Genomic DNA, 22,673 nt, shown 5'->3' on the forward strand with positions numbered 1-22,673 from the left:
CTTTGAGACTTGGTCTTATCCGGGCATGCAATTCAGTGTAGCTAAGAACACACTTCAATCTTCCTGCTTCCTTATCTCCAGTGCTGAGATCACAGGGGTCAATCACAATACCCCCTTCCTACATCCTCGCCTGCTTTGAAACCCCGAGTACTCCCAAGGGAAAACTGTTATTTGAAGGGAATCTGATGAGGTTTCTCTGTCCTTTAGTCTTCTTTTCCTATGCTTAAGAAAGTATGTTTTTCTGTGTCCATATGTGTGTGCGGGTGCAGACCAGTAACCCTGCACCCAGAAGACTAAGACAGGAGGGTCCAGAGTCTAAAGAGATTTCTGGAAACACAGGCTGCTATAATTAGGTAGGTTGTTTCCTTGAACAATAATTCTCCTGAGGTTTGTTTTTGTATTTTTTTTAAATAGTTCTCTTATCGTATGTGTCTGTTCGGAGAACTATTTGGGATAATGAACCTACCACAAACTACACATCCGATAAAATATCAACAGGATTAAGAGGCGTAAATCATCACATTATCACAGGTTAGACAGTCTTGTCCATAAAGCATCTAGTAGCAGTTTCTACAGCTGAATACAGGTCCTATCCCAAAGATGTATGCAGCCGACTCAGGGTCTGGGGATCCAGACTCAATAAATATGAGTTGATGAATGAACAAACAACTGAAGGCCAATTCAATCGGGGAACAGGAACGTCATTTACTAAACAGAATGTCGATGCAGCCCCCTACTAATTAATATTCCTGTAATCCCCCGTGGTTCAGTTAAACTGTAAAGTGGGCATTTGGACTCCTTGGCCTTCATCTTAGTTCTGAGGCTACAGACTGAATATGGAAGCCTCTGAAAAGAACATCACGCACGAACGCGAGCTTACTGCTCGCTATCCCCAGCGGCCCACGCCCACGCTCAGCAGCAGCCTACTAGCCCCCGCTCCGCCCTCTCTTCCTGGTTTTCCCCAGCAACCCGCCCCTCTGGTGTCACGTGACGGGCGCTAGCCCGGCCGAGCCTCTGATTGGCCAGACTTCAGGGCGCCTCGCGATTGGCCTGGGGCGGCGGGCCCCCGCCTCCCTCCTCCTCCTCGCCGCGGCCCACGTGAGGGGGGCGAGTCACGCGATTTCCGGGAACCCGTCAGGAAGGACATAAACAAAACAAACCGAGGCAGCATGGAGACGGCCCGCGGCCGCGTAAGCGCGGCCGGATCCAGTGCCTGAACCGCCTTCAGCCTCAGGTGAATGCCGAGCGGTCGCACGGGCGGGCGGGATGCAGCGGCAGAGAACCGCGGGTGAGAGGCGCGGGTGCCCGGCTCCGGGAGAGCGGGGCGGGGGCCGCCGGGCCGAGGGCGCGCGGAACGGGGTCGCCGATGCGAGCCGAATCGGGCTGCCCCCGCGGCCGACGGTTATATAAAGGGCGGGCGCGCGCCGGCGGGCGACCCCGTTAGGGCCGTGCCCTTTGCGCTCCCGGGAACCAGGGATCGCGACTGCCGGCAGCCGGCCTGTCAGAGCGGCGAGCGGGTGGGAGGGGCCGGGAGGGAGGAGAGGAGAGGAGAGGGGCGTGTGAGGGAGACCGGCACAGCTAGTGTTCAGAAGGCTCCGGACGGAGGAGCGGACCGGGAGAACTCTGGGCAGGGGCGTCGTGGGGCTGCTGTTCCCCCCGGCCCCTCCCCGGAGGCTGCGGGACTGGGGCCTCCCTCTCGGGATTTGTTTATATGTCCTCTCTAAGCAGCTTGAAAAGCCCGGAGGCGGAGCCCTCGCTGTCGAGTGGCGGCCGGTGCTGTCCAATGGAGGAGGCAGACGGGGTCCGTGGCGCCAATGGGCGCAGGGAGGCGGTGCCGCGCCCCCCCTCCCCCCCAGTAAGTTAGGCTGTGCTGGGGGTTGGTCCGACAGGGCGGCCATATTAGATGGGAGGGGACGGGCCTGGGGACGGGGGTTGTCACTGAGCGGGGCGGAGACGGGGCAAAGGGCGAGGAGCCGAGCCGAGCGGGGCGCGGGCCGGGCGGGCTGGGTGTGGGCTAGAGTCCCGGAGGGACCCGGAAGATGCCCGGAGGAGCCTGACCCGGCTCAGCCGCTCCCGAGTGGAGGCGGCCAGGGAAGTAGCGAGGGCAGTCTAGCCTCCCAGGGGGCGGTTCCTGGGTCTAGATGAAGCTTGGTCTCTGGCGTCTCCTTCTTGGTCGGCTCTCCGCTGCTTGGTAGATCCTGCCACCAAACCCTTTAATCGCCCACCTTTAACCCAAGAAAACAAACCGTTTTGCTACTTCTGAGCAGGCCTGAATCTTAAGACTACCTTAAGGAGGTATTTCTGTAGTTAGGGGTGTGTTTCTGTACCAGGTCTCCCGTGTAGAGGCAGGCATTCAGAGGAACTTCTGCTTTTCTGGGTATTGCAAAGAGAAAATTGGGACTGGAAAAGCAGACAAAATTGAGTGAGCGGCGTTTCTATCCACCCCCCCCCCAAAAAAAACAAAAACAAAAACAAAAAAAAAAACGTGGATATCTTCCAAAGATCAGGCCCTTGTGTTTCAAGTCTTAATTTGCCTCCCTTGCTCACATAAATTGGAAGCTAACATACTTAATGAGAAAACAGCCTTGAGAAAAGTATTTAGGTCTGATGAGTCTTTAGACTTTTGTCTATCCAGTATCAGCAAATGAGAAAAAGAATGAAGGTCTGACTTATTTTTTCAAAAGCAGAAATAGGAATTTTTTGTAAATTTTGTGACCTATGGTAAAATGATTGTCACTTTAATTCTACTTTAAAATATTTTTCAGTGTTGCCTAGTTTAAAAAAGCTGAGAGATACTCCAAATGGGGAAATGTGGATACAAAATTGGAATTGTTTTGGCACCATATTAGCCTTGTTAAATGCTTTTTAAAGCTTTTAAGATGAGTTTATAACCTGTGACCTCATGTTGTCAAAGGTAGTAGGCTATTGATACATCTTTGGTGAAGTACTTAGGAGTAGGAATACATCATAGATATATCACCCTAGGCAGCTCTTCAAGAGTTCAGCTGAAGAATATTAACAAATAGTAAATAAATTTTCATCAACTTTTATTGGTTTTATGTGACTGACCCTCAGTTTTGTTAAAACTTGGTAAAAATATAATCCCGGGTTATTTGATATATATTTTTTTAATTAGATATAATTTTTATTTTTATTTTTTGTTTGTTTCTCAGGCAGCATTTCTCTACATAGCTCTAGCTGTCCTGGAACTTAACCCGTAGACCAGGCTGACCTGGAACTCAAAAAGATCCATTTCCCTCTGCCTTCTCAAGTGCTAGGGTGAAAGGTGTGGGCCACCCCCCCCCCGGCTATATATAATTTTTATAGTAAATAAAATATTACCTATCACTTAATGTTGTATTGCTAAGTCCAAATCTGTCCTATTACTACAATCAGTTATAAAAGGTAGGTCTGAAGTTAGAACCAAGCAAAGGTTTTCATGATACCCAGAACACTTAGTCAAAGTTGGTTTTCATTGCTTATGTACTAATTTTTTTCAAGATTTTTTTGTTTTGTTTTTTATATGAGTACACTGTAGCTGTCTTCAGACACGCCAGAAGAGGGCATCAGATCTCATTATGGATGGTGAGCAGCCATGTGGTTGCTGGGAATTGAACTTAGGACCTTCTGAAGAGCAGTCAGTGCTCTTAACCGCTGAGCCATCTCTCCAGCCCCATGAAGTAATTTCTTTTTGTTTTGTTTTGGTTTGGTTTTTTGAGACAGGGTTTCTCTTTATAGCCCTGGCTGTCCTGGAACTCACTCTGTAGACCAGGCTGGCCTCGAACTCAGAAATCTGCCTGCCTCTGCCTCCCGAGTGCTGGAATTAAAGGCGTGCGCCACCACCGCCTGGCTAGTAATTTTTTAAGAATGGCAAATATAAGGGCTGGTGAGATGGCTCAGTGGGTAAGAGCACCCGACTGCTCTTCAGAAGGTCAGGAGTGGCTCACAACCATCCATAACGAGATCTGACTCCCTCTTCTGGAGTGTCTGAGGACAGCTACAGTGTACTTACATGTAATAAATAAATAAACAAATCTTAAAAAAAAAGAATGGCAAATATAATACACTAGAGATTATTTTTGGCTAAAATTCTTTTATATGCTTAATATAATTTGGGGTTTACAAAATGTTGTTATGGAGTCAGCGTTTTACTTTGTAGTCCAGTTGGTTTTGAATTCCTGGTCCTCAAGCATTTCTTTCCTGCTGGGACTACAGTTAAGTATCACTGGGCTCAGGAATTTCTAGTATAGTAAGAATAGAAAAATAGATACTTCCAGAGCAATATTGGGTTCTCCACTCACCTTGACACTTTGTATGTTGTATAACAAACTGAAAAACAAACTTTGATGAAGAAAATAACCTAATTGGTGTAAGTTCTGGCGTAAAAGGGTAACTGATTAAGGTCCTTGGTGGTGGTGACTAAATAAATCCATTGGATAATGGGAATACGGAGACATTCTATTTAATTGTCGTAGTGTAGTGTAGTAGTTTTTATTTTTTGTGCTGTCCCCCTCCTGTCCTGGAACTGATTGTGAAGTCTAGTCTGGCCTTGAACCCACAGATATCTGCCTGCCTTTTCCTCCTAAGTGCTGGGATCAAAGGTGTGAATCACCACACTTGGCAGTGTAGTGGTTCTTAAAATAGTAAACTGAATTCACTGTTAGCTTTTAAAACTTAATTTTTAGTCAAGACTGATGATAGGATTTTGAGAGTCATTAGTATAGGCTTATTTCCAGTTAGGTTTGTACCTGGCTGTTTTGGCAAAGGCTTCACTGACTTTTACTACATATAGTAGTGTCTCATTTTAAGGTAAACATATTGGCTGGTCATAAATCTATCACACTATTTTGTTTGGTTCTGTGAGGTGGGGCCTTGCAGTGTTGCCCAGGTTGACTTTGAACTTCATGATCTTCCTGCTTCAGCTTCATGAATTCCTGGAGTCACAGTGAGCCATAGTGCTTAGTTGTTCTAATCATACCAGGACAGGAGTAGTTGAACTTTTCCCAGTGTAGGATTAAATAGTAAATATTGAATAACCTCTGTGGTGGCTGTTCACCTCTGCAGTTTGTGTGGTGATGACTGATAAGATAGGATAGAAAACCAATGAAACTTTATAAGAGTAAGGTGTGTTTATTAGTAGTCCATGGTCATTGTTAACCTGTTTTTAAAAATACTGTCTTGAGTTTGAAGTTTTTGCAGAGGAAATTGTAGAGAATGTAAACACACACTTCAGATAGTATTGGATCAATAGTCTATTGTATATATATCTCCTACCTTGAGAAAGTTTCATTGGAAGAACATAGGGCACAATATCCATGTAGATGTTTTGAAACTGTTTAAAGTAGCTATTGGTATATATTAATATAGTCCTGTTTGTTTTATAGGCACCCCACCCCCACCCCATTTCTGAGACTTTCTTTTTGGTATATATTCCAGGCTGGCTTTGAACTGGCCTACAACTTTTTGGTTTTTCGAGACAGGGTTTCTCTGTATAGCCCTGGCTGTCCTGGAACTCACTTTGTAGACCAGGCTGGCCTCGAACTGAGAAATCCGCCTGCCTCTGCCTCCCGAGTGCTGGGATTAAAGGCGTGCGCCACCACGCCCGGCCTGGCCTACAACTTTTGTTGTGTGATGTTTGTTTGTTTATATTTTTTGAGATAGTGTCTCCTGTTGGCCAGGTTTAACTCAAATTATGTATCCAGTAATATGACCTTGAATTCCTGATCCTTCTACATCTCCCATTCCAGTAGGGGATTATAGGTGTACACTACCATGCTTGAAAGAGCCTTGCATTTTACTGGTTTGTGATAATTGGGTGTTGTTGTTGTTGTTGTTGTTACAGGGTCTCTCTTCATAGCCCTGGTTGTCCAGGAACACTAGTCTATGTAGACTATGCTGGCCTTGAACTCAGAGAGATCTGCCTGCCGCTGCCTCCCAAGTACTTGAGTTAAAGGTATATGCCACCATGCTACATCTGGTTTGTGATGATTTTTTTTTTTTATAGCAAGGTCCCTTTTGGTTGGGGGGGTCACAAATCCTTTTTCCAAAAAAACTGTATTGAATTTGTTTGTGTGTACAGGTCACATGTGCTACAGTGTGCACAAGAAGCTCAGACACCAGCTTATCCTCCTCTTTCCATTGTGTGGGTCCTATGGATTATACTTCAAGATTGTCAGGCTTGGTAGCAAGTGCCTTATTCACTGAGCCATCTTGCCAGAGTGTAAAATCATTCTTGCTGGTTTAGTTTGAGTCATTCTTTTGGGACAAAGTAGACTAGGAGATAGATTTGCAGAGGACTTCAGTGTTACTTCATGTCTCTAATGCTGTTCTGTTCTATCACTAGCCACATCTTGTCTGCTTTCCACCAAGTTTATGACTTTTCTTCCCAAACTCTGTATCTGAAGTCACTCTGTAAGCAGTTTTCTAAGCTGCTGTTGATTTACCAGTTCCAGTTTATCCAATTCTTCTTTCCATCTGCCTTTTTTGAGACTATCTCAGGCTAGGCGTGTGTTCTATATAGTTGAAATTGGCCTTGAGGTCCCAGTAGTCCTGCCTCCGCCTCTCAGGTGCTGTGATTAAAAGCATGAAACACCATGTTTAACTATTTTGTCCTTTCAACACCAACACTGATGTGATATCTTGTGTTAGAGACTTGTGTTTTCAATTAAATTTCTTTCTTCAGATAGGATCTGTGTAATGTAACAGTGCTTGCCCTTGAACTCACAAAGTCCACCTGCCTCTCTCTTCTTGGTGTTGGGCTTAAAGGCCATTGTCTTAGTACTTTGCTGAGCTTGCTCATCTTTTAGTTTTTTCCAGAAAGGGTTTCTCTTTGTAGCCCTGGCTGTCCTGGAACTCACTCTGTGATCTAACTGCCTGACTATTGGGTGTGTGTCACCACTACAGGCAAACACTTGTTGGATGTCTCCATGTGCCTTGAGTATAATAGTGTGTCTGAGGGTTTGCTGCTGCTTGCTCTTCCTGATGAACCTGTCACCTTCTCTATTACAGACTTGCTGCTCACTGAGGGATTTGAAACACTACAAGAATAAAACTTAAAAAGAAGTCTTTATTTTTGTGAGGGGGGAGGTAGGGATAGCATGGATTTCTGTTTATAAATTTCAGTGTAGAAGGGCTGGAAAGATAGTTTAGTGGCTAAGAGTACTGGCTGTGCCTGCGGAGGACCCCCATGTAGTTCCCAGCAACTACATGTCGCCTCACAACTATCTGTAACTCCTATTTCAGTAGATCGTATACCTCCTTTGGCTGTTCCAGGCACTTCCTACATTTGGAGCAGAGACATGCATCCAGGCAAAACACTTGTACACATAAACACAATAAATACATCTTTTAAATAGAGACTCAGAACACCTTTAAAACAACAAGGCTTAGTGTAGTATAAAGTCAGATGAAGGAGAACTGAGGAGATAGCTAAGTGACTCCAGGTGCTTATCACAAGCCTGATACCATGAGTTCAGTCCTCGGGTGGAAAGAGAACAGTCTCCTCTAAGATTTCCTCCGACTTATTTGTGCACTCTCACAAAGAAATGTAATATAATGAAAAAATTTAAAGTCAGACTTTTACAATGTTACTATCTGGTATGTGTGTGTGTATGTTTGTATGTATGTGCACATGAGCATGTGCATGGTGCCATGTGTTTGTAATGTATATGTGGATAAAAGTGATACTTTTATATAAGTGTCTTCCTTAGTCACTCTCAAATTATTTCTGCACTTGAGCATGCATGATGCTTGTGGGTGGGTTGGTTCTCTCTCCCACTTTTATGTAGGTTCTTGGGATTGAACTCAGAGTAACTGGTTTGCACATCAAACACCTTTACCTACTGAGCTGCCTTTCCCCCATCACATTTTCTTTCCATTTTTAGTAAAGTGAACAGATTTACTAGGAGAAAGAAAAAAAGATTCCCCAAGAGTGGGAAGGTTGCAAGGGTGATTACTTTGAGACAGAACTCAGAACGTGGAGGTGGCTCGATGGCTGGCTAGTAAACTCCAGGGAACTGCTTGTCTTCCTCACCACACATAGTCCCAGTTTGGGGCTTCCAGCCGCCGCACCAGCACCTGACTTTTACATAGGTGCTGGGATCTGATTTAGAGATCCTCTAGCCACTTTAATTCCAAATGCTGGGATTAAAAGCATGCACCATCACCATTTAGCCTTTTCCAGTAGGTCTTTAAACAGATTTTCAGTAAGGTTTTCGCCCGTACTCTTAGAAGTGAATTGTCTATGGAGTAGGAGAGAAGATGACAGCTCTATGGTTAGGTTTCTGAGATCTGTGTCTCTTTTTTTTTTCTTTCCCCTCGCCCCAAGCCCCACATGCTCTTAACTTTGATTAGTTGGTCTCTTTTCACAGTGCTTTCTTTTTTGGAGAGGTGTATGTGTGTGTGTGTGTGTGTGTGTGTGTGTGTGTGTGTGTGTGTGTCTAAACTTACGCCATTTGTTATTTTTCAGCCTCTCATGTGCTAGAATTTTAGGAATGTTCCACCACATTAACTACTCCATTAGTTTTTCGTTTTTCTCTTAGTCTCTGACTAGTGTCTCCCACACCACCACTTTGCTTCTTTCCCGATGCATAGGTGCTCCGATCCCCTCCTTTCTTTTACAAGATTTTACTTTTACTGTTTCCTTTCATCTTGCTTTTTAAGTTTTTAATTAATTTAAAATTTTTGTTTCACTTATTTATTACCCTTTCTAAATTTACTTTCATTTCTGTTGCACTTATTTATGAATGTGTACCTGTGTTGCACGTTTGCAATGGTGTGCATGTGGTGGGAACTCGGAGGAGTCAGTTCTCCCTTTCTACAATGCGGGTCCTAAGTAATTAAACTCAGATCATCAAGCTTGGTGGAAAGTGCCCTTATCCATTGAGCCGTCCTAGCCAACCTTCATTTTTGTTTTTAAACTTAAAAAAAATTTTCGAGACAGGGTCTTACTATGTAACCTTGCTAGCATGATCACTTGTGGATCAGGCTGGCTAAGAACTCACTGAAATTCACCTCTCCTCTGAGGACTGGGATTAAAGGAGTGTGCCACTACATATACCTTAGTTGCTTTTTGAAAGGAGGACTCATAATGTAACCCAGGTCGGTCTGAAACATTCTTTAGCCCAAGCTGTCCTTGAACTCATGGCAATCCACCCTTCTGAGTCTCTAAGTGCTAAGATTACAGGCATGTGCCACCATTTGCAGATAGATACTTCTTTAAAATCATCATTATTAAAGAATACCTTACAAATAAATCTTCATTCAGATTCAACACTGCTCTTTCCTACTTCCCCTACCAAGAAAAAAATAGAAGAAAGTTCACAGAATTTTGAGCTTTAATAAATACTACCATCTAGCCACTGCTGTGACTAAATCTGCTATTCTGTACATAGTGCCTCTTTTGTAGTTATCCCTCTTCTCTCACCACTGGCCCCAGGCATGAAATTGGTTTGTCTTGTTTCCTATACACATAGGCATCTAAGCAGTGACAGGGTTTCTCTGTGTAGCCCTGGCTGTCCTGGAATTCACTTTGTAGACCAGGCTGGCCTCGAACTCAGAAATCCACCTGCCCCTGCCTCCCGAGTGCTGGGATTAAAGGCGTGCTCAGCCACCATCGCCTGGCGTGCTAGTCTTTTAAATAACTTTTCTAATATTAACCACCTTTTACTTGGCATCTCTGCAGAACTGTTGAAAGAAAATTCATGGAGTTTACCTTCATAAATTGGCTTTGTGTGAGGTCTGTTGTTTGGAGCGTCTTTCAGCTTAGCCGCCTATGTGTAAATAAATGGTCTGGGTAGAAAGTGGGGCAAACTAGGGAGCACAGTGTGGAGGAAATAGTCTCACCAGGGCTCCGAGATCATCTTAGGAGTATGTGCCCGGGGTTGTTTGGTCTGATGCTTACCAGTAAGAGTGATAGGAGGGATTAGAAACTTTAATTGAAATGTCTACATTAAGTGCTGTAGTTAAATTTAAAATGTTAACCCCTCCCCCAAAAGTAAACAACCGTCCTGTGGGAACTAAACAGAAACATTCTATGGACATTGGTTTCTGGCTGTGGTCCATTTTGATACTTGTGCTTTAAAATGTTGATTTCTGCCTTCAGTTTTATTTACTGTCCAGACAGGGTCTCACATATCTTAGACTATCCTTGAACTCACTATGTATTGAGGCTGATCTTGGAACTCCTCCTGCCTAAATCTCCTTAGTGCTGGGAAAACTGGCATGCACTGCCATGTCTGGTTTATTTGGTCTTAGGGATGGAACCCAGGGTTTTGTGTATGCTGTGCAAGTACCCAGTCTGCCAGCAGAGCTACATTCTCTCTAAGCTACATCCTCAACCCAGTCTTCTGCTTTGAAATGCACTCTCTACTGGTAGACTCCTCCCCCTTTTAACCCGGTTAGTGTTTAAACCCCCAGGTTTACATTTTATTTTATATGCATGAGCTCATCATGGCACATATCTGGAGGGGAAAGGACAACATGTGGGTTCTAGAGATTAGCTGGCAGGTTTGTGAACTGTTTAGTGAATTCTAAGATCATTTTGTTGATTAAGCCAGCATAATTCACAATCACACTCAGAAAACAGAGACAAGAGTGTTTAATAACCTTGAATGGACTGAGTAAATGTATTTTTTAAAATTATAGTTCTTCTCTGCCCTAAAACAGCGGTTCTCAACCTTTCCAATGCTACAGCCATTCAATACAGTTAGTTCTTCATGTTGTGGTGACCCCCAACCATAGAATTATTTTTGTTACTACTTCATAACTGTAATTTTGCTACTATTATGAATTATAATCTTAATATTTGATATACAGGATGATGTCTCACATGTGACTCCTGTGAAAGGATCATTTAGCCTCCAAGGGGGTCTTGACCCACAGATTAAGAACCACTGCCCGAGGAAGGTGGGATTGTAGGCTTGTGTCACAGTCTCAGTTCTGAGTATCCCTCACTTTAGTTCCAGGCAACTGAGGTTTTGTGATAAGTTTAAGGATTAGATTCTGAACTTGGTTTGGGTTTATAACTTTATAACAGCACAATCCCAAGAACTTGATTAAATGCCAAAGAAGGAATCTGAGAAAATGGCCTTCATTTATTGTCTTTTTTGTGTTCTGGCTATACAGTTTAATACAGAATTACAATATCTCTGCAAAGTAAGATGGAACAGTTCTTACATAAGGAATGATGTTCCCAATATTTACTTAAATAGAACCCTTTCCTCTCATGGTGATTAATCACAACATTTTGGAGGCTGAAGCATAAAGATCATTAGTTTGAGACCAGACTGGCTATGCAATAGTGAGGCTGTCTCACAAAAAGAAAAGCAACAACAAAAGAAAAGTAAACTGTGAAAAGGGAGAAAGACTAGGCTAGCCAGTAGCCTGTTCTACATAGTAGGCTACATAGTAAGACCCTGACTCAAAAAAAAAAACAACAACAAAAAACAAACAAACAAACAAAAAACCACAGTTTTGTTTTTTTGTTTTTTGCATGGTAGTTGTTAGGATTGTCTTTGTTTGAGCTTTTCTTTGTTTTGGTTTTTTAAGACAAGGTTCACTCTGTAGCCTAAGCTGGCCCAGAACCTGGGATCCTAGAGCTGGAATTAGAAGTTGTTGTAAGGTTTCTGATAGGGGTTTTGGGAATCCCACTCAAGACCTAAGAGCTGCGAGTACTCTTGACCAGGGAGCCATCTCACCAGCCTCAGTCCCACCCCCATGAAAATTTATTTTTGTGTGTGTATATGTCTGTGTATGTCAGAATGTGGGTTTTGATGGAGGCAGTTGTGAGCAATTCAAAGTGGGTGCTAGGACCCAAGCTTCAGTCCCCTGGAAGAGCCCCAAACTGTTATGTTGTCTCTCTAGCTCCTAGAGTTAGTATTTGAGACAGGGTCTTAATTTAGTGCATACTGAAACTCAGTACTCAAGAAAGATGGCTTGAAATCATCATGCTGCTGCTAGTGCCTCTGCCTCTCCCTAGTGTAAGAATTTCAAGTATAGGCCACTATGTCCATCTTAAGCAGAGTATTTAATCTAGAATCTCCTTATCATAGAAGTCTTTCTGGGCACTAAGCAAAACAACACTCAGCTTTTGTCTGTGAGTTGAGAAGAGGTGACTGCAAACTTGACTCTGCAGTCCTCTAGCCCTGTATCTAACCTGTCACAGACCCTGTTGCTGTAGTGCCATGCTCATGTTACAGCTTGTGCTATCATTGAAAAGTGCGAAATCTGAAAAAGAGGGAAACAGTGAGTTTTGAAGAGCAGCCCAAGTCACTGAGGACAAGAGTACTAGAGTTGTGAAGGTGCCTTCAGGTGTCTCCTTGTCTTGCTGCACTGCTGTTCTTAATCAGTTTCTCTTCCTGTTTTCTGTAGCTTTCTGTAGAACAATTGAGAAAGCCATCTGTTAAGGGAGATGGATTATTTTAAACAGTCTGAAATGATATCTATGTCAGTTCTAAGCATGGGTTGAGTTGGTTTTTTACTTTTTAAATCTTATTCCTTCACCCTTTACTCCTTAGATAAGAATTATTGCAAGTCTCTAAAAATCAACTCAAGTTCATAAAGGGTTCTAGGAATTAAAAAAAATTTAAGAGTTCGACTTTTAATATTTTTTCTCTCAGATATCAGTGTTTTAAAGACAAATTAAGAAGCTGTTATAAGATGCTTTGGCACACATACAGAGTGCTCAATAAGTAAGTACTGAATGTTAGACTTCTCTCTGGTGACCTCATTGAGTATGAAAGTCAGAGTGCTTTACCTCTGATTCATTGTCCCCAAGGATCTGTGGTCTTTGGAGATTTTTCATTCATTGTCAGCCAAGCTTCCCAGTTTCTGTTACTGGTTTTGGTACTATAGTGAAATAGACAAAAGGAATATGATGATTAGTCTCAGAGACATCTGTCAGTGAAAGCAAGGAAGAAGAAAAACATGAACAAAATACACAAACCAAAGTCTCACTGTTGGAGAGCCTTAGGGGAAGTGAAGTCGAATTGTAAGCATCTCAAGGGTGCCAGGGAAGCTGGTGAGGTCAGTATAATATTCATGTTTATTTAAAGTGGACAATAGGGGTGGGAAGATTGTTTCACTTGTTATCTTGAATATTTTAGATATTACAGAAGACTTTGGAGTACAGTGCTAAGTAAGATCTGGCAGGCAAGGGAGATTAACTTCAAAATAGGCATCTTGTCAGATGTGATAGCACGTACCTGTAATCTAGCATCCAACTGGCACAGGCAGAAGGATTGAGTCAAGATTAGCCTGAGATTCTTTAGGGAAATAGGAGTGTCTGGTGGCTAGCATGTACCTTTAATCCCAGAGAGGCAGAGGCAAGAGGATCTTTGTGAGTTGGCCAGCCTGGTCTGCATAGTGAGATCCAGTCCCAGGCCAGTAAGGTTATACAATGAAACCTTGTCTCAAAATAACAAAAGTAGAAGTAAAGCCTGAGGACTAGAGAGAGGAGAACTGGATAGGCAATTGTTAGAATGATTCAAGGTAATGAGAGCCGAGTAAAGATTACATTAGATGGATGCCTTTGTGTGCTTAGTAGATCTTTATTAATGAATCAGCAACATGATTTAGTAAAATGGTCAGGGAAGAGTTGAAGCTGAGATCAGTCCTCTACACCCGATTGTCAGAGAGAGATAGTTCTGTTTTGTAGTAGGAGCACTTTGATGGAGTTGCTGGCACAATATCTGTGAGTTGGTGGGCAGTTAGCACAGAGATACCCTAGCTGAAGGTGGTAGGCACATGCATGTGTATGTGGAGGTTGAAGGGAATTTGGGAATCTTTTAGACATTGGGGAATTGAGAGTACAGTGTCTGTAGTGGTAGGTTTGTTCAGAGGCATCGCTTAGTTAATGACCTTAGGCAGATCTCTTTCTCTTGCTGAAGTGTGTTTTTAAAATTAGTATAAAATAGACAACATGGGAAAGTGATGAACTTTCACCAGTATAATTTTACCAAAACAGTGACTCCTGTTATTTCAGTAGATTCTAATATGTGCTTTGAATCTGTAAACAGCAGTACAACTATAAACTGAATATTTTGACAATAGCGATCACTAAGAGTAGCTAGGTTAGAAATGAAGTCTCTCTTCTGTCAGGAATTTACCCCGCCCTTGTGCTCTGGACCAGGTTAAATAGAAAACACAGGCTCTACGGAACTCCCCTAATGTCTTGTAGACATGAGTTTTTAGAAATAAGAAGGAAGCCTTCAATCTAACTTAAATTGATTCATTAATGTCTTCCATATTGCTTAAAAGGGCCTTTTAGCCTTCCAAAGAAACTGAACAAAGTGTGAGAAGTCTTTGAGACTTCGAGGAGGGCAATCACTGTTTTGTTTTGTTTTGTTTTAAAGAAAAAAAAGATTATTTTATTATGTGTATGAATGGTTTGCCTACGTATATGCATTTGTACTGTGCATGTGCCTGGTGCCCACAGTTGTCAGATGAGGACTTTGGGTCCCTTGGAACTACTGGGTTACAGATGGTTGTATGCCACCATGATAGTGCTGAGAACTGAACCTCTGTAATAACAAGTGTTTCTTTTGTTGTTTCATTTTCCAAGACACAGCTTCTCTTTGTGGCCCTGGCTGTCCTGGAACTTTGTAGACAGACTGTCTAAAGATCTGCCTGCTTCTGCCTCCAGAGTGCTGGGATTCTATAGAGGCATGTGCCACCATCGCCTCGCTAACAAGTGCTGTTAACCACTGAGCCATCTCTCCAGCCCCAAGAGAAAGCACTTTTGAGACCTGAAGATACTCTTAGTTCCTAGAAATTTTCAGCAAAATGTGGCTTTCATTCTTCTTCTTTATTTTTTTTGGTTGCAAACCTAGTTCAGCCCCTCTATTTTTAAAATTCTGTGAAGCTAGTAGAATATTTGAATTGACTTCAATAAAGGGGTTTACAGGGTAGGAGTGCAGAAGGAGCAATGACTCAATATTGTTTGGGCTACTCAAATGATCTTTTCATCTTCATTTTTAATATTCAAGAATTTCATACACTCATACACTGCATTTTATCATATTAATCTCAACTCCTCTCCAGTCCACTCCTCTGATCTTTTAAAAAAATTAATATGTATCTAATTTGTCTTCTTTCTCTTGTTTTGCCTTGTCTGTCTCTGAGATCTACCAGCAGTAGGACTTGAGAAATAAACAATGAGAGTCTTATGATAATAATTCTTGATATAATCCGTAATTGTCTAAATGGGGATTTACATGTCTGTAAATTCTTGAGTCTAAAGGACTCTAGCAAAATGTAAACTGTAGTGAAGTTCTTCCACAAGGCAGGACTGTGTTGTGTGGGGCTCTTGACCGTGCCCTTGCCCTCAGTGCATCCTTGCAAAAGAGGCCTTTGCTTTGTCAATGGTCTAAGTCTTGTGACCTCTTAGCTCTGCTGTACTAGCAAGCAGTGGCTAAATTAATAATGTCTAAAGGATTATTTTGACCAGAGTAGAGTAGTTTTCAAAAGGGAAAGAATTGTTAAAGAGAGTGAATGAAGTGTAGCAGGATGGGACCATGTGTGGCAGGTGGGCTCTGGTTTGCTACGGTACTTAGATGACTGGTAAGCTGCTTTTCTTTCCAAACAAGGGAATTCTGTGGTTCACCCATTGAATAACCTTTATACATATCCAAATCAATAGTTTAGCTTTCTACTTTACTGTCTCCTCTTCCTCTGTTCCGTTTTTACTTTACTTCCTTCACATGTTTCCTAACTTTTGTTCCTTTCTTCCTTTCTTCCTTTAAGCCTCTGGAAAAATCCTATTTAAATTAGTTATTGGGAAAGTTCCACCCATTGTTTGTTTTTATGAGCTGGGATCTCTCAATACAAACCCTGGCTGGTCTGGAACTTTTGTATAAACAAGGCTGGCCTCACACTCACAAAGATCTTCCTACCTCTGCTTACTGAATGCTGGCATAGTAGATGTGAGCAATGTACTTTAGAATGGTTAGTGTGTATAGTTTAAAGATAACAGATACTAAGACCTCTTTTATCAGGTGGGAAAACATCTTGAATACAGACTAGTAAAGATTAGGACAGATCAAAATAAACAGTGGTCTGTGAATTACATAATAGTATATAATGCATTGGTATTTCTTGCCTAAAATACTTAGAAATTTGTGTACATACCTTCCAGTATTTTTTGGTTTATTCACTATAGCAAGGAATTGAAACCAATTTAGTTGTCCATCAACAGGTAAATGGATAATGAAAATCTGGTGCATACTGTATTAAGGCCACACAATCTCACAAAGAAGGAATCCACATGTCCTCTCATCAGTTCCTAGCCTGTATGGGTATAACACATAGGAGATCAAGAAAGGTCAAATATGTGATAAGGTGATGAGAAAGAATGGAACTCGAGTAATGGACACATGAGTTATGAGAAAAGGTAAAAAGCTAGAAAGCTAATTGTTTTTCTGGTTTTAACTGTCATAGATTTTTTTATGTGTGATGGATAAGTACATAAAAATATAATAATTTTTAAAAAGATTTATTTATTTTATGTATATGAGTACACCATTGCTTTCTTTAGACACACCAGAAGAGGGCTCAGATCCCATTACAAATGGTTATGAGTCACCATGTGGTTGCTGGGATTTGAACTCAGAACCTCTGGAAGAGCAGCCAATGCTCTTAATCACTGAGCCATCTCTCCAGCCCAATATAGTAGATTGTTAAAGTGTAAATCCAAAGTGAATCTCAAAGCTTCAGCATGGCTGCTCTAATTCTGCTCATTGAGATGGATAAACTTCAGGCCTTTCTAATCTTTCTGTGTAATATCATTTATTTACAAGTTTTTATAATATGTTACTAATAACAGCTTAGAAATATAAAATATATATTTGTTTGTTATGGGTTCTCATTGTGTGATCCTGGCTGATCTGTTAATTGCTGTGTTATTAAGGTTCACCTCAAACTTCTGCCAATTCTTCTGCCTCTGCCTCATGCATGAGTGCTGGGATTACAGGCATGAGCCAGCATTCCTGGTACCATTTTACCATTTTTAAGTGTGTAATTGACAGTGTTGTAGAGCCATCACCATTTTTTTCCAGAACATTTTATATGTACCATCTTAAACAGAAACTGTCCATTAAACCACAACTTCTAGCCCCTGGCAACCCCCGTTATGCTTCCTATCTTTATGAATTTTTCCTATCTTTATGAATTTTTTCTGTTCTAGGCTTGTGATATTAGTGGAGTCATACAGTTGTCCTTTTGTATTGGACTTATTTTACTTCACATACTGTGTTCATGGTTTGTTGTAGAATCTGTTAGAATAGCATACATCTTTATAGTCAAACAATATTCTGTTGTGTATCCATGCATGGCTATTTCAGTTGTTTTCATGTCTTGGCTCATGTGTTTAATTTAATGCTGTTCTGAATGTGGGAGTACACATCTATCTGGGTTTTGCTGTTTAAGTCGAGAATAGAGTTGCTGGATCATGTGATAATCCTTTAACCTTTTTGAGGAACTGCCAGATTCTCCCTTACCCATCTTTGTCATTCTGCATCTCTACCAGCAAACAGTTCATGAGGGTTCTGATTATTCCTGTCCTCTTCGACACTTGTTATTTTTCTTTTTTGTTTTTTGTTTGTTTTTTTTTTCCCCCTCCGAGACAGGGTTTCTTTGTGTAGCCCTGGCTGTCCTGGAACTCACTTTGTAGACCAGGCTGGCCTCGAACTCAGAAATCCACCTGCCTCTGCCTCCCAAGGGCTGGGATTAAAGGCATGCGCCACCACGCCCAGCTACTTGTTATTTTTCTTCTTTTTTTTAGATAATAGCTATACTATTGGGTGTGTCAAAAATTTTAAACGTTGTTCTGGTGATGTTGAATGACTCAGAAGGCAGTTTATCACTTACTGTGAGGAGCTATTTTTAAGTAATTAAAAGGAGTCAGGGGCCTAAAACAAGGCAATAAAAAGTTCTGACTGTATAGTATCTGCTTCCTCATTCATAAGCTATTACATTTATAAAGAGGGCTTTCTGTGTATATGTGTGCGTTTCTTTCCTTTTTATCTTAAGAGACAGACTGACTTATTATGTAGTCCAGATTAGCCTGGAATCTGAGCTATGATCCCTCTGCCTGAATCCCCAGGTGTTGGGATGATTGGCATGACCACCATGGTTCCAATAGTCTCTAAAGAGGCTTCTGTGTTTCTTGATGTGACTAGAGAGTATACCAAAACTCAGGAGAGGGTCTTGGGGCTCACCAGTCAACTCTTGGATTTGCTTTTGACGTCATTTATGATGAATAGTTTGCAGAGCACTAGGAATAAGCTTTTGTAAGATGACCTTTGTGTGTACTGTCTTGCTTTAGCTGTTGCCTTGTCTAACATATATAGTAAGCCTTAGAATATGTTCGGAGAATGAAAAATCTGAGAGCAGGGACAGGGCTGTGAAAGAGAGTGGAACTATCTTCTTGGTGTACTGTTGTTGCTCAGTGTTTACTGACCCCACTGCCTTAGAGAACTGGCTCTCTGGTGCAGAATTGATTATGATACCTAGAAAATGTTGATTAATAATTTTTTTGAAACCCAAGTACAAAAACTCTATTGACAGATATTCTGATGGTGCAGTTTTGTCTCTGATAAACACACACACAACTGTCATGAGAACTGGTAAGCCAGTGTGCTATGAGCAAAAGAAGGGGTGACTAGAAAACTTGAACTTTTTCCTTGTTTGTATTTTATCTGGAAATAGTAGTCTTTAGGGTCTGGGGGAAAGTTTCATGAACAGTTTTAGGAAATGGCACATGTTGTGTTCAGCTCTTAAGATGTACAGTGTACAGAAGCTCCTTAAAGTTCTGAGGAGTCCCGTAGTGATGGCAGTAGGTAGTTTTGTTCAGTGTTTTCCAAACCATAACTGTCCTCTGGTTGAGTAAGTATATCTTGTAACAAGTATTTTAGTCACATTTTGAGAAATTATAACCCTTGCTTTTGATGTATTTTGATATCAAAAATTTGAATATTTTTGAGACCCATGAAGTATAAACGTTCCCTTAAGTTCAAGTTAGACCTTCCCTTAAGTGTTACTCTGCCATCTTTGAAGTACCTGGGCTTTTTCAACACTCAGCAGATAATAATGACCCATTTTTAAAATGCTGGTCGTTATCGGGGTACAATTTTAGAGCAGTGTCTCATTATGGGAGATGCTGTGTGTTGGTAAATGCTATAGAATAGATACCTTATCTTTTCTTCCACTCTTGTTACACAGTTAAAGTAAAATTACCCACATCGCAGATCTAAATGGTAAGACATGATTTTATTTTATTTTAAGACAAGGTCTCTTGCTATGTAGTCTTGGCAGGCCTGGAACTCACTAGGTAGACATACTGGCTTTGAACTCAAAGAAATCTGCCTACCTGTCTTCTAAGAGTTGGTATTAAAGCTGTGTGCATGCCAGAGTGTACACATGGATGTTGGAGGGCAGCTTTGTATAATCACTTCTCTCCTTCCACTCTTATGTGGGTTCTGGGAATGGAACTCAGGCTTGAGAAGCAAGTGTTTTTGCCCTTTGAACTATCTGGTCAGCCCTTTAATTAGTCCTTAAAGTTAGCGTACAAAGTAATGGGTCTCATTACACCACCTTTGTACATATGTGTAGTTATACTTTGTTCATCCCACCACCCCGTTGTTCTACCCCATCTGGCCTTTAAATAGTTTCCTTTCTGCTTTCTTTTTTTTAATATTTATTTATTTATTATATGTAAGTACACTGTAGTGTGTCTTCAGACACTCCAGAAGAGGGCGTCAGATTTCGTTACAGATGGTTGTGAGCCACCATGTGGTTGCTGGGATTTGAACTCGAGATCTTCGGAAGAGCAGTTGGCGCTCTTAACCGCTGAGCCATTTTGCCAGCCCCCTCCTTTCTGCTTTCATGTCATGCTTTTCATTGCCTTTTCTTCCTAACTGTCTCTGAGCTAGACTTTTGCTGTGTATACCTTCTAGGCTGACTTTAAATTCACTACTTTCTGCTGCAGGTTTTCTGGGTACCTGACATTACAGACACGACATCTCACCAATTAGGTCTTTTCTTTTCTTTTCTTTTCTTTTCTTTTCTTTTCTTTTCTTTTCTTTTCTTTTCCTTTCCTTTCCTTTCCTTTTTTTTTTTTTAAATTCTTTTTCCTTTTATAGATGACCCAATGCTGTGTAATGTACAAGTGAAAATTGTGTCTGACTGAGTTGCCCTCTTCTGGCTGCTCTGTTAGTCTGAGCTGTTCGGGTGGCATTATTAGTAGACACCAGTAAGTATGTATTGACTAGGATTTTTATTTCTTCCCACATTTTCAAACCCTGGTGCTCATAATAAGTTTGAGGTTTTAGAAAGTAGCAGCCCCAAATTCAGCTGATGTAGACTACCAGGATTTTACTTTTGATAAAATTTGATTTACATTTGATTTAGTGGCATGGCATGAAGGAGTTGTCTTGGAACTAAATAATCGGTTTGGAAAAGATGACATGACGTTTTTCCCACAGGAGTCAGGTGGGAAGATCAGAGTAGGACTAGGCTGCATACCTGTAGGGCTGAGCAAAAGGAGGTTACCTGAGCAAAAGCTTGTCTGGCAGGTGTGCGCATAATCTTTTCTTTATTTGGGCCAGTTTTCAACCTTCCTAATGCTGCATGCAACAGTTCCTCATGTTGTGGTGACCATTAGCCATAAAAACATTTTGATGCTACTTTAAAACTGTAATTTTGCTACTGTTACAAACTATAATACAAATATTCTTAGAGGTAGACCTTTGCCAAAGGTCAAAGGAATCAAGACCCACAGGTTTGAGAACCACGGCTTTAGACGGTTGCACTGGGCTGAAAGGCATTGTCGGCTGTTTCTGGGCCTACCTTGCCAATGTTTCCTCAGCTGACCAGTGTAAGTAGGAATGAGAGAGCCCGATGGAAGGGCCAGCAAACATCCAGGAACTACAAATGGCTGTCAATTCATTAGCCTAATTAAGTGAACAATTAGCATTTCTTCTCCACACTCATTTGTTCAATCCATCTTTGAAATCAGAGCCATGTACCATTCTTACCCTCTAATCTGCTGAGTGTGAGAACTGCAGAAGGCAGTTCAACTTAAGAAGTGATGCCGCTTTTTCTTTGTAAAGAAGTGACAGTGTGTCTAGACTGTAGAGCAAGACCAGGACACGGACTCTTCACCCCTGTGGAGTCCAGGAGAGCATATTAAAGTGCACTGCTGGGCTCCACCCTTCAGTGCGCTCTGGTGGTGAGGCTAGGGCCTGGGTTCTGTATTTCTAATGCATCCAGGTTGATGATGTTGGTTCTAAGATTATACCCCAATAATCACATTTTGGAGAGGATGAAGGTGGGTGTAGCTTTTCAGTTTCTTTACATTAAGGTTTTCATAAGCAAGGAAAGAAAGCCTCCACCTCTTTAAGACCCCATGCCAAGTGCTTATAGTCAGCTTAACTCAACCCTTGGAAATACTGTGCAAAGTAGCTCTTGTTCCATTTACCGTACGCATGCCATTAAAAATGGAGTAACTTTGTCTTTCTTTGGGAGCAATAGCTCCTAAGTATACTTCATGAAGGAATTGGACTGGGCAATAAGTAGAGAGCTCCTTGCAGCCTAAAACAGTAATTTTTAAAGGACAGCTTTTACACATATATAATTCATACATAATGTTGATGAATTTACAAGTATTACGTTTACTGTAGAGGATATGTTAAATTCTGTTTATTCATGTCAGTTGTATAGGTTATAAGATCTATAAACTGTAGATAATTATACAGTAAAATGTTAAGATTTATTTCCTCACAACAGTGATAAAGGGAATAAAAACTTGACAAGAATTAATATATCTTTCAAATCACAGGAAAGATAAGGATATATTAAAGTTTTTTTTTTTTAAATACTGTTACTAATTTACTTTTTTTACTTATCTTTTTGATAGAGTCTTTCTGGATAACCTGGGCTGGCCTAAAACTTGTTTTATAGTTCAGGGTAGCCCAGCCTTGTGATCTTCCTGTCTCATCTCCAGAGTGCTGCTCCCCACACATTAGGTGCATGCCATTGTTTTCAGTTGCTAGTTGGTTATTGACAAATCTTATTTCAGAAACAAACAATGTTTAAAGGGTATATTTCAGAATAGTAGATATTACAGCATAACGAAATTCTTGAAAATTCAACTATAAGACTTTTTTAAAGCACAGTGTTATTTATTAATGTTCATTTGAAAGGTCAACTTGTTTTCAGTGGAGCTCAGTGAAGTTACTTTCTGTTATTTGACAGAACCGCAAATTTATTTTTTTTAAAAAGTGGTGACCCAAGCAGTTGAACTGAAGGTATTCTGGGAAAATCTGCTGTTTATTGTGAAAATCATCTTTGATCTTGGAATTAAAAGTAAAGCTGGAAAGGAATTTACAAACAAGAAAAAGAAGAAGTTTGGAATTGGACTCACAGGATCTGGGCTTGGAAATGCCTCAGGTAAATCCCATGTGGAGTAGTGTACAGTGTGATTCTCTGTGATGATAAAAAGGGCATGGGCTTGCTGCTGGAAGCCTTCTGCATCTTAACACAGCTTGTCTCACTAACTTCAAAGACAGCTTATTTCTGCCCTTAACTAGATGTGAGTATGTGCTCTTTGGTTTCCTTATTTGCTGTAGCCTTGAAGATTTCAGTGAGCTTGACACAAGCCGCATGGTGGGTAAGTAGGC

General features: G+C 41.3%; 1 protein-coding gene across 3 annotated transcripts in view; it reads left to right on the forward strand.

Moving 5' to 3' along the window:
- The first annotated feature begins 1,053 nt into the window (after positions 1–1,053).
- Crebrf (CREB3 regulatory factor) overlaps positions 1,054–22,673 on the forward strand; it is a 61,044-nt gene continuing 39,424 nt past the window's right edge. Inside the window, exons 1-2 of one of the 3 annotated variants that reach the window (XM_017317723.2) lie at positions 1,054–1,288; positions 22,249–22,443. In XM_017317723.2, the coding sequence (XP_017173212.1) occupies positions 22,435–22,443 (9 nt within the window). In that variant the 5' untranslated portion in view covers positions 1,054–1,288; positions 22,249–22,434. The remainder of the gene's footprint in view (positions 1,289–22,248; positions 22,444–22,673) is intronic. The other 2 variants (XM_011246717.3, NM_029870.2) reach the window with 2 other exon arrangements.

This window comes from Mus musculus, chromosome 17 (assembly GCF_000001635.26).
Source record: "Mus musculus strain C57BL/6J chromosome 17, GRCm38.p6 C57BL/6J".
Taxonomy (NCBI): domain Eukaryota; kingdom Metazoa; phylum Chordata; class Mammalia; order Rodentia; family Muridae; genus Mus; species Mus musculus.